Raw genomic sequence first — 15,562 nt, 5'->3', positions numbered from 1 at the left:
TAAACTATTTGGAAATATAGAAGAGTTCCCTGTAGTGAGTGTTGCAGCTGTGCACATTGGGGTTCCCAACTATATAGTAATTTTAATAATACTGGGCCGGATCTTGGGCCAAGAACCTGTCAACCGTCAAAGTGATACCTGGGAATTTTTAGGTAATCAATATAATTAATACACTATCGATCAGGCTACACACTCCTGTCAGTAGGACAGGTGGCATTTTAAGGCTTCAGGACTACACTGAACAAAGCTTTTCTCATCACCATCTTTTACATAATAGGAAAGTCCCAGAACATCAGTTTCTGTGATGAGTGAAAGAGGAGGTAATAACTAGAGCTTGTTGGAAAATGCTGATTCACTAGAATTGAAACTTTTCACAGGAATGTATCAAATCAAAAGAAATTTTTGATGGAAACCAGGTCTTCCTGGTTTCCTGCCCAGAATCCCCTGCTCCCTAGAATTTTTCAAAACATTGTTTTGATTCTCTGGATTCTTTCTAAAATTACTTTGCACAAAATATTTTGATTGTTTTTGTTTTTGTTCTAATTCAGACCAAAAAAAATTATAAAATAATTTTTGTTTTTTGACTAGTGCTAACTGAACAGCAGGATAAGCCCCTTCATCCCACTCCCTCTCTAAGAGGTTTCTTTTGTTTTACAGTACTTTTCCTGTTCTCCAGAGGGGGATTATTTTTTATGTCCATATTTGGCATGCTGTACGCAGAAGCTTTGTTTTCTCCCATGGAAGGTTGGCCAGCAGAATGATTTACTTTTATATAAAACAAAATTTCATAGCAAATCCTGGAATGTGGTTAATATTGTGGGGGTTCTCTGTATCTAACCATATTGCCAAATATGCACAATCTTTATAATACAAAAAGCCTTTCACAGTTCACACCAGTAAATGATTGCCAGGCCTTGTCTACACTTACAGCAGGGCAGCTGCACCCCTGTAGCGCTTCATGAAGATGCTGCCTGCGCTAACGGGAGAGCTTCTCCCATCAGCGTAGGTACTCCACCTCCCCGACATAGCACTGTCTACACTGGGAGTTAGGTTGGTATAACTCAGGGTGTGGATTTTCCACACCCCTGAGCAACATATTTATACCGCTATAAGTTCGTAGTGTAGACCAGGGCCCAGTCACAGCACTTATTACTTTGTACATCAGTTTGGCTTTGCATAAATTTCATTATCCCACTCCATGTTAGCTGGCTCAGTTACAATGCATAGGTCTGAAAACACCCTCTAATTTTAATCAAAAGTACATTTCAGCTCACTTTTGGGCCAGCCTGTTTTCATGAGGCTGGGAGGTTGAGCGTGTTCAGCCAGGTCTGGTAAGAGAGCATCTATCACTCTGTTCCTCCATCTGCTGGGCACCTGCAATTGTAAGTGAGTGGGCTGTAAAGTTAACCCTCGGAAGGAGTCTGTGCAGTAATTACACTGAGCATGAGTGGATTTATCCTGATCAGCAACCCATCCCAGCCTGTCCTGCAGGCACATACTTCTCTCCTGCTGCTTCCTAGTCTGAAACAAAGGGAAGTGGTTGCAGAAGGCAGGCTGACTAGGAATGGGGCAGGTTCCTGGCTGAAGAGAGGGGCAGGATTCATTGTAAGACACCACCTCCTCTGCTCTTCTCAGAAGTTACTGACTCTGGCACAGCACCCTCTAGCATAGGTGGTCCTCCCTGACACATTGTCCCTTAGAAGCCTAACAAGTCCCTGGAAATCAGCCAACAGTGTATAAGAACTGTGTGTGAATCAGGTGTGAGAGGAAGCCTTCAATTATATCACTCCCCCTATTCTACTACTTAATCCAGATCTTTCAGGGGGATTTGACTGTTAATGTCCAGACCTAAAGACTGACTCAACACAATTCATTTTTCACAAATTTCACTGACATTCTTTTACCGCTCACTACCAAATCCACCATTACTCACAGTCTTTGGCCGTTCAATCTTTCCAGATGTTATATTGCTACCTTTGGGATCTGGAGTCAAAGGATTCTGCTTGTAATCCCTAGGTAGAGTTGATGCTGAGAGCACTGTGCGCTGGGCCCAGGATGCAGAACCTATATTATAAATAATGTGGAGTTACAGCAGAACTTGACTTTAGCAAAAATACACAAAGCACCTGTTCTCATATATAAACAACATAAAAATACAGATGTTAACAGTCATACAGAACTGTAAACAACCTCTTTCTTAGCCCTGTCCTAACTGCATAGCGGTTCCTGTATAGTTTCTAAGAGAATGTGCAGAATTAAAAATAGCCACAATATTTCTGCATAAAAAGCTCATCAAAGCCCATACCCTGTCACAGGTTAGAGAAAGTCTCATTACTGTGGGAGTCATACATATATTCCACCACCAGTGGACAGATCAGTGAAGCAGATCTTTGCTGATCCAAACTCTATAATCTAATCCATTATATGCAAATAGTTTCTCCAAAGCGCTATTGTCATTATCCCTTAGGTTGCAACAGAATCAAAAATGAAAGATGATGTGTTTCTTCAATTTCAAGTGTTAGCTTAGTTTTTTCCCTTGACTAGGTCTTCACACGGACAGAGGAACGTCCCTAATTGACGTTGGTCCAGTTAGCCACAGAAATCTGTAAAGCTGAGTTTCTAACCAGCTACTCATATGATCAGCTCTAATCTTGGATTGTCTCCACATACAGCATAGTTAATATTCTGTTAGTAGCCACTGGCAGCTTGCCACATGTCACCCGTGCCAACAGCCTTGACTGATACCTAACTATGTTTCTGTAAACTAATTATAGCACTTATTTTGCCATGCAGATACGACCCTAAGTCAGTGTAACTGAGATGGGTGCCCCTCCTCCTTCCCATATCTTTGTGCAGCAAGACATCCCAGAATGCATTGTCCTGAGTGTTGCTGGTACTAATCTGTGTCCCTGTTCTGTGTCCCCTGCTGAGGCAAATGAATATGAGGCAATATGGCAACAGGCCAGATTTTCTCAGAAAGCACTGATAGGCAGCGTGGTGGACAGTTGGTTGTGCTGTGACTAAAGCATCTATGTGGACAATTCAACTGCGATTATTGTAACCAGATCACATGAGGGTGTAAGACCTGGCTGTGGTTGCAATTACAGCCTAAATAGATAGAGATACAGCAACTGTACGCTTGTCACCCCTAGATGAATATGAACAGAATGAAGGGTAATGCATGCAATTACGTTAGGGCTTGATATTACAACTAAAGACAATACAGCCTTATTCAAATTAATAAAAAATATAAACCTTTGCACTCTGTGAGCCTGCTTTTCCTGACAAAGTGCATTACTGCAAATGGGTGGGAAGTGATAGTTATTCTGTATTGGTTTATTACCTGATAAAGAACGTCTTACACTGCTAGCATTACAAGACATCAGATTAGTGGACTTCTTCATTCCTTTTTAAAGAAATAAATTACAACAGCCATAATATAGTTACACAATTAACACCATAATCATCAAGAAGAAGCTAGAAAAAAGCATATCCTTTTAGTGTTTGGGGACAGACATCTGCGGAATGTCTGTATTTTGAGGCAGGCTCCATTTTAAACAAAGGCTTTTCCTTGCTCTCCAGACAAGTTCTCCAGCTATGCAGCAGGTTGAATAATGGGAACTCCCTGCTTGCCAAATACTTTGAAATGTCCAAGCTGATTTTCACTTCTTTTCATCCTGTGTGTCTGATTTGCCCATAGAGAGCTAGCTCTGGTTGGTTCAGAATGTACTCATCCTTACTTGCCCAGTTGGTTTTTACGCTGGCCATATGTTTCATCTCTACTAACACTGGAAAGGCAGTTTAATATTCTTAACACTGCATGTGAATTTCAGTGCTTAGGAAAGGTGTCTGACTGACACAACTGGAAACGGAGGGCTTTTATTTACCCCTCAGAACAGATGCCACATGGGCAGCAACAGCACAAGCTTCCCCGTACTGTCCTACCAACATGTTTCACTCCTGATGTAGAGGGACCACCAAGAGGAGCTACGGCTCCATGGCAGCCCATCCAGCTTTTGTCCTCTCTATTAAAGACTACACAGCCATGCCAACTCTAGTGACTTTGGTGAAGTGAACATCTGGTGAAGTGAACTGATGACTCGAACACCTCTTTTCACATAGGACAACGAAAAAACCATCATATGGACGCTTCCATTGACTATTGACCTGGGCAATTTTTTTTGTCACTACCATCAACCTAGAGGTGAAAAGCTTTATATGCCTCAGCAGTTCTAATGGCATCCCTAGAATTCTGTGAAGATGTAAGGGTGAGCAACTAACGGAAGTATCAGGGATATTTTATATTGCAATGAATTTGCAGGGCTGAATTTGCTGCCAGATCAGAACACTCTGCTGTCTCTGAAATGCTAGACATCGCTTCTTCTGAAAGTCAGTGGCTAGAGAAATCTTCACTTAGTTCCTCTTAACCTTTCAGTGGAAACACAAATAGATCTCCGATTAAATGCACTGAAATAATGCATTAGAAAGGGAAAACCCACAATGAGTTGCAAATCAACCCTGCAACTACCCAATGTACAGCGAAAAACCCCAGCAGGGAACATCTTTCCACACAGATACACTGTCTCAGCTGGCAATGTTTTCAAGAGAGGGAATGAAACTATAAAAAAGAGAGAAACTCCCCAAGGCACCTCTCTCTCTCCCTGCCCATCACATTCACTGCATCTGAAGAGACAAAGGAAGCAGCCATTGGACTCTAGGGGAGGGGTCCTGACTGGAAATTTTGGTCAGTTATTTTCTGAAGCATGTGGTAAAAAAAGCTTTGCTTTGAATCTGATACTGTTTCTTAAGTTAGCCACCAGTACGTTTTATCTTTATTTTTCTGGTAACCATTTCTGACTTTTATGCCTCATTACTTGTACTCACTTAAAATCTTTCTTTGTAGTTAATAAACTTGTTTTATTGTTTTATCTAGTCCAGTGTGTTTAAGTCGAAGTGTTTGGGTAATTCCAATTGGGGTAATAAGTTGTGTGCATATTATTCCCTCAAAGGAATAACAGACTTAATATATTTGTATTGTTCAGGAGAGTGCTGGGCAGTACAGGACATAGGTTTCTGGGGGAAAATCTGGGACTGGCAGTGTGTTGGTGTCACCCTGTGGTAATCTTTAAGGCTGGTAAGAGCCCACAGGGGCTGGTTGGCTGCAGCACACACAGAGACATAGCTGGGAGTGACTTACATGCTGGAGGCTGTTTGTGAGCAGTCCAGGTTGGAGGCTACATAAGCAAAGTACTCTAAAGGGCACCCCAGGTTACAGGGCAGGAGTGACAAAGCTACTCATTGGTCTGGATTGTATGCTGGTATGTCAGAACTGGATGTCATTTTTTTAGTCTTCATAATATTTAAAGAAGGCCTGGAAGGTTGGGTTTTTTCCCTGTATTTAATGTATTAAAAATTCAGGTCTTGGCCATCCCAATTTCCTACATGACTCTACAGCTGATTGAAGAATTAGCAGGATTTTGATATCACAAGAAGAAAGGAAGTGAAACTTGAGCAATTGCAGGGGTGGGGATTTTTCATCAACCTGTTTAAAGCACTTTGAATTAAATAGGTGTTATAAAAAAAGAGCTGGGAAGAAAAAAAAAAATCTCTTTGTTAAAGCTTCAAAATTCTTGCTCCTTCAACGAAGAACCCAGAAAGCTCCAAACTCCTATTCTCTTGTTCTCCAAAGAGACTTCCAGTAAAAACAGCAGTATTTATATTCCTGATGGTGCTAAGGTTAAAAAAACAAGCAAAAATAAAAACAAAACCCACCCACCCCCAAAACACCAAAACCATCTTTGAGGCCTTCTTCACACATGAGAAGAAAAAGAAGAAAAAAGAGGGGGAATGAAGGGGGAGAGAAAACATCTATTTTTGTAGGTGGGGGTTGGTGAATATGAAGGCATGTGCCATTTTGGCAATCCGGGTGGTGGTACAGTACCCAAGCCACACAATTAGGATGGAAACATCTACTGGCCTTGTTTGGATGTTCCATATCATTTTAAAAGAAATACGTGTTCCCTTACCTGCGGGTGAGTTTCTCTGGGATGTTACAGCTTCCAAGTCGTAAACCTGATACTGCAGTTCATCCACCCTCTGGAAGGCATCCAGTTTTAAACTACGTTCTTGGATCAATTGGCTTCTTATCTAAGGAGGATGGCAATACCACATGTAAAGGATTCAGGTTAAAAAAGAAAAAAAAATCTTCTGACAGTCCTTGTTCAAAGCAAAGTCACAGGCTAAAGGGCTCAAAGGGAGGAGAAGCAGATGCTGTCAACATCAAAGGTGGTCACAGTTCAGTGGTGGATGAAGTAATTCCTAGATATAATTTTATAAAATGTGTCTGGGATCCTTCTGGAGGAGAGAGTGATATAATTGGTATAAACGGTCATTATAACTAATAAAATCTGCAGTTTCCAGCATCTTAAGAAAGGATAGTAGACAGACAACCTGCGGCCTTTTCCCTTCTCATTCCCCTGAGCTCTCTATTTATAACCCCGGTAACCCACACCCCACATCATGACCAGCCACGTCCAGCCTCAGTGCCATTCTAAATGAAAGACAGGAGTGAACAACAGCAAGTCATCTTCCCCTCAGCTCCTCCAACGGCTGTGTGGCCTGTCTTCTCAGTGCCCCCACTCCCTGCCAGAACAAGGAGCAAGAAATGAGAACCAGCAATTGAATCAGACACCACTGAGATGATGGCTTAGTTCTGTACAGGGTAACTGTTATAAGCCACATGCTTTTATGCCCACATAGGTATCCTCCAGCAGCAGGGACCACTATGTAGCACTAAAAGTCCTGACATTAATTGTTTTGTTTATCCAATACCATATTATTTGTTTATTTTCTCAAAGGCCGATTCAGCTACTGATGTTTCTGGGCACTCAAAGGGTTACAAGTATTTTGTAAACACAACAAAAGGGTGCACAGCTGCACCATTTAGAGATGGGGAACTATGAAATCATTGGCCTATGTGCCAGGGCTGAATGCTCTGCTCTTCCAAAAGTCTCTTGGCGTCATATGCTCTTAATAAAGGCGGTCACAGAAAGTGCCAGCAGCCTGCCAAACTATTCCCAGCAAAATGCTATCTGTCATCCCGACTCTCCCAAATCACGGTGGGTGCTTTCAATTGGACTGTTCAGGTGGTTGAAGAGAGAAAATATTTTGGCCAGGTTTACAGGAGAGGCAGTCAGATAAGAACAAGGAATTTTCATCCTATCTATGATAGGACTGCAAAAAAGGGATGGAAAGCCACACTTTATGCTCTTAGAGATTGTGGAGTGCATGAAGTGCAGCCAAGGGGACTTACCTGACTAAATCTAATCACGTGTTTTTCAAACATTTTCATTCTGCAGGTCACTTTGTAAGAGACACAAAGCACTTCTCATTGACCCACTTATCCACCCAACAACCCAGTTCAAGAGCTGGACTATGGAAATTGTACTCATTTAGTTAAATCAGCTTCTAAATTGATTCACTTAAATTTGTACCACTCCTTTCTACAGACAGTCTTAAATCAGTCTAATAATGGAGGACATTGTTAAGCAATTAAATTAAGCTAACTCAATATCCAACTTCAGACTGTCCACACAACGTGTTGGCACTGATTTAGTTAAATTGATGTAATTTATGTGTGTAGACTGGGCTCAAGCCTTTCTGTGTCCCAAAATGTTTCACTCAGTGAACCATCAAAAATGGTTCCTTGAACCCCAGTTTGAGAACCACTGGTAATGGATGTGTGCCTCTTAATCATGTCAGATAGAAAGTAGATAAAGCAAAGGAATAATACAATTTCTACATGCCAGCTATGTATGCTGTCTGCAATGGCTGTATACAACTTGTGTTATAGTATCAAAGACTTGATAATTACCATAAATACTAATTATGTTTCTTTTTTTACAACAGTAAACATTTGGAGTGGAGATAAAAATGACCAATCTATGGCAGCGACCAAGGTGTTTAGTTTTTGGTTGTGTCTCCTTTGCCCTGAGTCAGTGGTTTTGCCCTGTATTTGCTGGACTAGTTTCAACAAGCCATTTCTTTGTTATTATACCATAGTAATGGCATTAAGATATGCTGAAGATGAAAAACCATGTGTTTTTGTTTTATACACAAAACAGCAGCTGTTTTGTGTATGTTTTGGCTGTCAAGGTGCTCTTGGATCTACTTTATACATCAATGAATCTCCCAAAAGGATCTAGATTATCCAGAACTGTTTAAACACAAAATATATAATCAGATAAGATCAGTAAAATTTTCATAAAAAACAACTTAATCAAGTAGAATTTGCCAAACTTTTATTGCAAGCGAAAGGCTTGTACTGTTGGGAATGATTAGCCATTCTATAATTTATACCAAATATAGTACTGCATGTTTGATTTCACCCAATAAGAACATTTAAATGTTAGTACTTCTAAGTTTATGAGTTTATGGTGAAACTGCTGGAACGGATTTCCTCATTTACAGTTCACGTGACAATGCAGGAGAAGACTTAATATACCAGTGGGTTAACTAGCAGGCACTCCTGAGCTCCTCCATTCCATTCAGTCATACCTCTCAATCTTAAATCTGCCAGTGTGTAATCGAAGCAACCACAATGTGACGCAAATGGCTGAAACATTTTATATCTGTGTTTTGTTACACATTTTAATCGGTCAATTGTGGTATAATGTTTGGGGGCTTTTTAACTATAAAGCAGTTTTTAAGGATGTTTTCTCACTCATTAAACCAACTGTTTAAAAAGAAATCAGGAAGGACAGAAATTCCACAATGTACAAACAAAGTACCAGCAGGACTTGAACCCTCAGTCTTCAGATTCCTAGTACAGAGCTAAAGAATTCCCTGTTATCCTCTCTGTAGACCAGCAGCTAGCGAGGGATGTGACACACATTTGCCAGTGGATTACACAACTATTTGCTAAATGATGGTAGAGTGTTGGAGATCAGTGTTCCTGAGTTCTACTCCCAGTTCTAGGAAGGGAGCATTTTCTAGTGGTTAGAGCAGTGCTTACAAATACTTAGGTTTGGCACATTGTGGATGTGTGGAGGAGATTTAGGCTTGCCATTTTAAAAACAATTCTATCCCCAGTTCTGTCAGAAGTGACCTTGTGTGACCTCTCCATTAGCTTATTTGTAAAATGGGGAGAATACTTGCCTCTGAGGACAGGGATTCAAGGCCATGCTCAATATTAGGAGTTGTGAAGTACACACAAATATAAAAAACTTTGGAAGAGATGAGCTTAGACCACATGGTCTCCTAGCCCCCAACCCAGTGCACTGTTCCTTAGACCCAAAGGCAGTCTATGGGGATGTCTCTCGTTTCAGAACATCTCCTAGTTTGGCAGGGCTGCAGAAGGAGGCGGCAATAACTCCCAAAATCCAGATTATACTGTGAAATCCAGGATACTGGAGGGGATGCATTCAGCATTCAGAGAAAGACATGTAGCTGGTAACCAATACTGAGGCCCTAGTACATTTCTCAAGGAATGCTAGCTTCCTTAGCAACATGGTACATGCTGAAGCGTTTAAAGGTGTAGTTAGGCGCTTACCTGCCGCATTTCTTTTTTGATTCGTTTTTGCTGAAGCTGCACTATTCTAGAAGATTTCTCAGCATCTTCAGTCAGACATTGCAGCCTCTGTTCTTTCTGCCCCATGTCTTCCAGCATCTTCTCCATGTTTGCTGCTTTCATCACATCCAGCTGTTGCCTGCTCCGGGCTTCTTGAGTCATCCTATGTTCTACTTCTTGTAGCAAGTGTTTCTATAGCATGGAAACAACAATATGTCAGGCAACAGAACTTGAAAGACTCATTCCTTTCTCATGTAAGAAAAACAAGCAGAATTAAAAACAAACCAATCCTCAAACTTCCTGGAATCAGAAACAAAATAGGGCAGATGCCCACTTTTTTCTCCTTTGCACATCACCTTTAAGCAATGCCTGGAAAGGAGCTCCCTGCTCCGGTAAGTTACATAACTTAAACTGCATAACTTACATCAAATTAACCCTGTAGTGTAGACAAGGCCTAAGTTAAACTTTTTGTGTGGGGGAATAAACATTGGGTTTTCTTTTTCTCTCTTATGTAAAATAATTATCAGCAATAGATTACTGGAATTATTTTTTAATACAGGTATTTAGCATCTAGGAGATATTCTTAGGCTCTTGGACAGTTCACATCTTCATCTTACAGCTTCATTTTCATAAAATAACCCTTTAAAATCTTTGATCGTCATTTTGCTGAGGTGATATAAATCTTAAATATGATCCCTAACAGCTTTTGTCTATATTTCTCTCTGACTACAACAGTGCCTGTGAAAAACGCTCAAACCAATATGTATGGCTTGGTAGAGTCAAAATATATACATCTTCAGCTTCAGTTTTCAATTGTCCCTCAATTGTTTCACGAAGTATTTCCCTCTTGAAAGGCAATGGGTAAAATTCTCTATTCAAGTAAGTGGTATTGAGAGGAGGTGATAATTTGACCCACTTCGTAGAATGACTCAGGACCGTTATTTTAGGTACCTGCTTATCTAACTGTTTCTTTAGTCTTTCATTGTCTGCTTGAGATTTTGCCAGAGCCTTCCTCACAGCCACCAGCTGCTGACGAAATAAAAACACCTCTTGCTCTGCCAGCATCTTAGCATTCAAACACTCTTCTTTGTTTTGAAGGGCCTCCTGTTAACAAAAATATGTAATAAAATTAAGGAATGAAAGCCATGGTCCTCTATTGTTAATAGCGCCAGATTACTTGAAAGGTGACCTGCAAGGGATTTTTAATAAGTTGCAGGAGTCCCTTTTTGTTTCTTTCTGATTCAAAAAGAAGGCCTGAAAAATGTAGGGGTGCTTGTTTGGTTTTGGGGGCTTTTGTATTTGGGGGCTTGTTCGGTATGTTTCTGTTCATTTTTTCTAAAGCTTGGTTTACAGACAGATTTTGTATGGATAGAACTATTTGGGTTAGATATGTGATAGGTATATATAAATTTTTACCAACATATTCAAGGTTAGTACAACTTATATGAGTCCATGTCTTCACTACAGAGGCACAGCTACCACACCATAGCTATGCCTCTAGTGAGGATGCTTCTGACAGTGATGGAAAGTTCTTTTCTATCACTTTAGGAACTCCACTTCTCTGAGCGACAATAGCTAGGATGACAGAAGCATTCTTCCTTCAACCTAGCTGCATCTACACTGGGGTTTAGGTTGTCAGTTTTTCACACCCCTGAGCGCCACAGCTATGCCAACCTAACTTTTAAGTGTAGACCAGACCTCAGCATAAGGACATCTTACATCCTACCCTTATGAGTATAAGCACCTTTATACTGGCGATGGTGTCCACACAAGGGGGTTGTACCAGTGTAGTTAAAACATTACACTTGTGTGTAGATAAGCCCTTAAGAGATCCTAATTTTCTGTGATTAAAAAAAACCAAAAATTCTCCAAGAAAAAAACAAACCATAAAATTCACATTTTTACTCAATTAAAATGAAACACTGAACATTAGTTTTCCTGGCCACAATATATATAGGTATCAGTTGAACACAATGTTTTATTGATACATTTACAGTTTTTTAAAGCAAGTACAAAGCCTACCAATGCCATCAATCATTATAATAAAATAAAATGAATAGAATGATCCAGTCACAGTGCATTGTTTCTTTGCTGTTGTTGATGACCCTGCTGTTTCAACCTCTTCATTTCTTTTCATTCCGTTTATGTTTAGCACTTTCCTCGTGGTCTTCAACTGTCTGCCTTCAAATGTAATCTACAGCCTTGTCACATACAGTACAGAACAGCACATTACCATCAACTTGAAATTTGTCCTGGCCAAACTCAGCAACATGGTCTGTAAGGGTGATTTTTAAAGTTTTTGGCATCTTTTCATAACTTTAATTACTTACATCTGGAGGCTGAAGTGAAATTTGAGATGCATTAAAACACAAACCCCTATATGCCACTGAGTAACCTCTGTACGCTGGAAGCAGCTTATTGGAGTATGTTTAGCTATGTAAATTTACAGCACATTCAAAAAAATCAACCACAGGAGGAGGAGGTTGTGCGCATTGAATAAGTGACACTGGTACTTTCAGTAAAATATAATTAAAAGTTAATATATGTTTTTATATTTTCATAAAATGTAAAAAATACAGATTTCTCTGTAAAAATGGAAATGCCACGTTTTTCCATGGCAAATGGATTTCTAGGATCCCTGGTCCTAAGCAATATCAGGAATACAAAATCTGATCTTCCTTGGTTTTTTTGGAGGACCAGCAGGAGGTATAGGATACATTTATTTTGAATTCTTAACATGTTATTAAAGGCTGAGGGTGTTGAATTTTTAGCAAAGTCTTCCTGTATTCAAAACGTTAATCACTAGCGTTAAATAGGTGTTAATAAAACAAATAAAAGTTTTAAACAACCAGACTGACTAAGAGTCTCTCACTCTCTTAACAGAGTACATCTGGGTACATCTTCACTGCAGAGTTAACTCAGACTTTGACTCAGGTATTGCCCCTGAGTTTGTGGGTGTTTTAAATCTAGGCTAGCTGGCACTACTCAGTATATGAGCTAGAGCTCTGGTGCTGTTTTCACTCAGGCTGGTACCCTTCCTACTTTGCAGTGAGGACGTAGGCTAAATCACTCAAGTATTGATAGTCTTCCAGTGCTTTCCCACAATTCCCCTGTGTGTCCAGAAGCAGAGTCTAGTCCTTCCATAATTCATTGGGAAAGAATCAGAGCAGATCAGCTTCCTGCTGCACAAAGAACCCTGGGATATGCCTCGAGATGGGTGAGCGCAGCACCAATGAGGACACAGTAACTCAAAGGTATGGCTTTGCAGCTCATACCTAGGCTAAGCCAATTCAGGTGTTGACCACTCAAGTTAACTCTGATCTTCTAACCTAGACATGATCTGAATTTCTAATGTAATTAAGAACCAACCCCCACCCCTGAAAACAACAAATCCACCTAGCCTCCATATTCAGGACTCCTTCATACATACAAAAAGGCATGAGCCTAATTTTTCCCTTTGCAGATCTCCTTTAAACTGTTTCCTGCAGTCCTTACTTGGATAAAACACTCCCGTTAAAGTTGAAGTAGAATCAGATCTCAATGTTTTCAACTATCACCTAGAATGTTAATTCATATATGTTTCAATTAAAAGTGAAATCTTATCAGCAAGTTTACAGACAGGCAGACAATAATACTGATACCTGGGATATAATCACCTGCAAAGAAAACCTCAGTAATTACAGGAAATAATCTGTCACGGTTCAGTGATTAGCTTTATCATTTTGTCCTGCTTCGGTGAGCAAAACTCATAAGAACTCGCAGTACGGCTGAATATGAATAGATTTCTCCTCAAGTTCAATGGAATCCTGTTGCAGTCAGATTCTGTGGGAAACTGGGTTTACTGGATTTGATTCTGGAATTTACATTGACTGGTTCCCATCCCATTTTGTGTTCTCTGTCATAAAACACTCACTCGCTCATACAGGACTGGCCTAGCAGATTTATGGAGCCAGCCCTGAATTGACAAAAAGAAAAATTGGATCATGAGTTGCACATTAGTTGCAGAGTACACAAGACACATGAGCCCACAGGCCAAAGAGCAGGGCACAAAGCAGCCACTTATTCTGCTTGTGTTTGAGGCCAGCCCTGCATTCACTTTTACCTTCAGTTGTCATCATGGCTGGGTAATACATACCCTGACACCCTCCTTCCCTCTCTTCTGCCTCAGTAACTCTCCTCACTCCAGTATATTCAAACCCACTGCAGCTATAGGTACCTTCCTTGCATACCAAAGATAATTACTCAGTCCTTTTGTTGCATCGATTTTATGTAGATTGTAAATTCTTCTTGAGGGAAGGGTCCTTCTTTTCTTGCATGTTTTTAAAGCCCCATGTTACACTACATAAATAATAAAACGTCAGAATGGTAGCCACTGACTTTCCATCCTGCATGGAGGGCCCCAATATGTTATAGGATACTATGATTAAATGGTCACATGTGCTTCTGATAAAAAGTCTATACGAGTCTCAGAGATCTTGCGGTATATACCTGACACTTCATACATAATCCTGAACCACATCACAAGGTCAGCCCAATTTTTTTCCCCCTCTCTTCTCAGCAGAAACATATGGATTCTTTAATCTTTTTGGTTGTTAAACAGCTTCAGTGCCTCACTTGCCATTTTCTAAACGTTTTCCAACCCCCTTGCTCCTTGTCCCGACTGCCCCAACTGCCCCCCCCCAGGACCCCAACCCCTATCCAACCCCCTGCTCCCTGTCCTCTGACTGCCCCAATCCCTATCCACACCCCCGCCCCCTGACAGGGCCCCCAGGGCTCCCATGCCTATCCAACCCCCTGTTTCCTGTCCCCTGACCCCCCCCCGAACCTCCATCCTATCCAACTGCCCCCTGCTCCCTGTCCCCTGACTGCCCCCCGGAACCCCCTGCCCCTTATCCAACCCCCCCTGCCCCCTTACCATGCCGCTCCGAGCACCAGGACTGGCAGCCATAACTAGTACAATGTAAGTAGCACAATCCTACAGGGAGCAATTTAATACACTACACCTGGTCCTCCACACAGTTTGGAACCCCGATGTGGCCCTCATACCAAAAAGTTTCCCATACCAAAAAGTTTGCCCACCCCTGGCCTAGGCCCAGGGTCATCTTGAAAATAAGGCCCAAGATCTTCAACTTGATTTGATATTCTATGGGTAGCCAGCGTCGTGAGCAGCGGATAGGCTTGCTGTGCTTGCAGTAGCCTAGGTTGCTGAATAGATGAGCTGCAGCTTTCTCTACTAGTCAGAATTTCCTAAATACTGAAGGTTTCATGCCCAGGAAAACCACTTTGCAGTAGTCCAGCCGAGACGTGATGCAGGCATGAATAACTGAGGTCAAATTATCGTTCACCTGGATGAGACGGAGACTCCTAGCCAAGTGAAGGTTGTAGAAAGTGTTACTCACAGATGCTGCTATGCAAGAGCTCAGCGTCAATGAGGAATCCAGGAACGCCCCTAAGCTATAGAGACTGCATTGACCCATTGTGGGGTGCACCTTCAACCAGAGCAACAGAATATTGCTCACTTGTGACGTAATCTGCAGTATTGCGCTTCTCTCGCTCTGTAAATAAATCTTGACCTGCCCCTAGGACTACAAGATGAAATAAAACATGCAGGCTCCAGTTTCAGCCTTGCCAAGAATTCATAGAGTAGCACACAGCAAGTCAGGCCCATGCATTTGTTTTGGCTAGTTGAATCATGTAAAGTAATGCTTTATAAAATGACTTTTTATACAATAAGAATCAAGTCTTTATACAAAGCAATATTTTGTTCTTTCCTTCCTGTCACTAAGTTAACACTTATTGGATTCCTTTTTGGCTTTCTTTGGTATGAATTAACACAGCTGAGAATCTGTTCTACCCTCTTCAGGTTTTAAGATGGTCAACCATATATATTACCTAGTTTGCTGTCTCAATTTAAACTAACAAAACCAACATTCCCACTAATTTTTCCTGTTTTAATTTTTTTTAAGTCATAGAGAGCCATCGTTTTATTTCAAA

At 40.9% G+C, this 15,562-nt stretch overlaps 1 protein-coding gene across 2 annotated transcripts in view; it reads right to left on the bottom strand.

Annotated features, from left to right (window-relative positions):
• Positions 1-1,089: 1,089 nt before the first annotated feature.
• The window catches only part of LOC102942958, a 122,855-nt gene continuing 108,382 nt past the window's right edge, over positions 1,090-15,562 (bottom strand). For both annotated transcript variants that reach the window (XM_043542765.1, XM_043542767.1), the window contains 6 exons: positions 10,520-10,672; positions 9,551-9,760; positions 6,027-6,147; positions 3,344-3,406; positions 1,934-2,064; positions 1,090-1,374 (listed from right to left, as the gene is read on the bottom strand). In XM_043542765.1, coding sequence (XP_043398700.1) covers positions 1,249-1,374; positions 1,934-2,064; positions 3,344-3,406; positions 6,027-6,147; positions 9,551-9,760; positions 10,520-10,672 — 804 coding nt within the window. In that variant the 3' untranslated portion in view covers positions 1,090-1,248. The remainder of the gene's footprint in view (positions 1,375-1,933; positions 2,065-3,343; positions 3,407-6,026; positions 6,148-9,550; positions 9,761-10,519; positions 10,673-15,562) is intronic.

The sequence above is a fragment of the Chelonia mydas genome, chromosome 3 (assembly GCF_015237465.2).
Source record: "Chelonia mydas isolate rCheMyd1 chromosome 3, rCheMyd1.pri.v2, whole genome shotgun sequence".
NCBI lineage: Eukaryota > Metazoa > Chordata > Testudines > Cheloniidae > Chelonia > Chelonia mydas.
The sequence above is the reverse complement of the archived record's forward strand: the minus strand, read 5'-3'. Positions and strand labels throughout refer to the sequence as shown.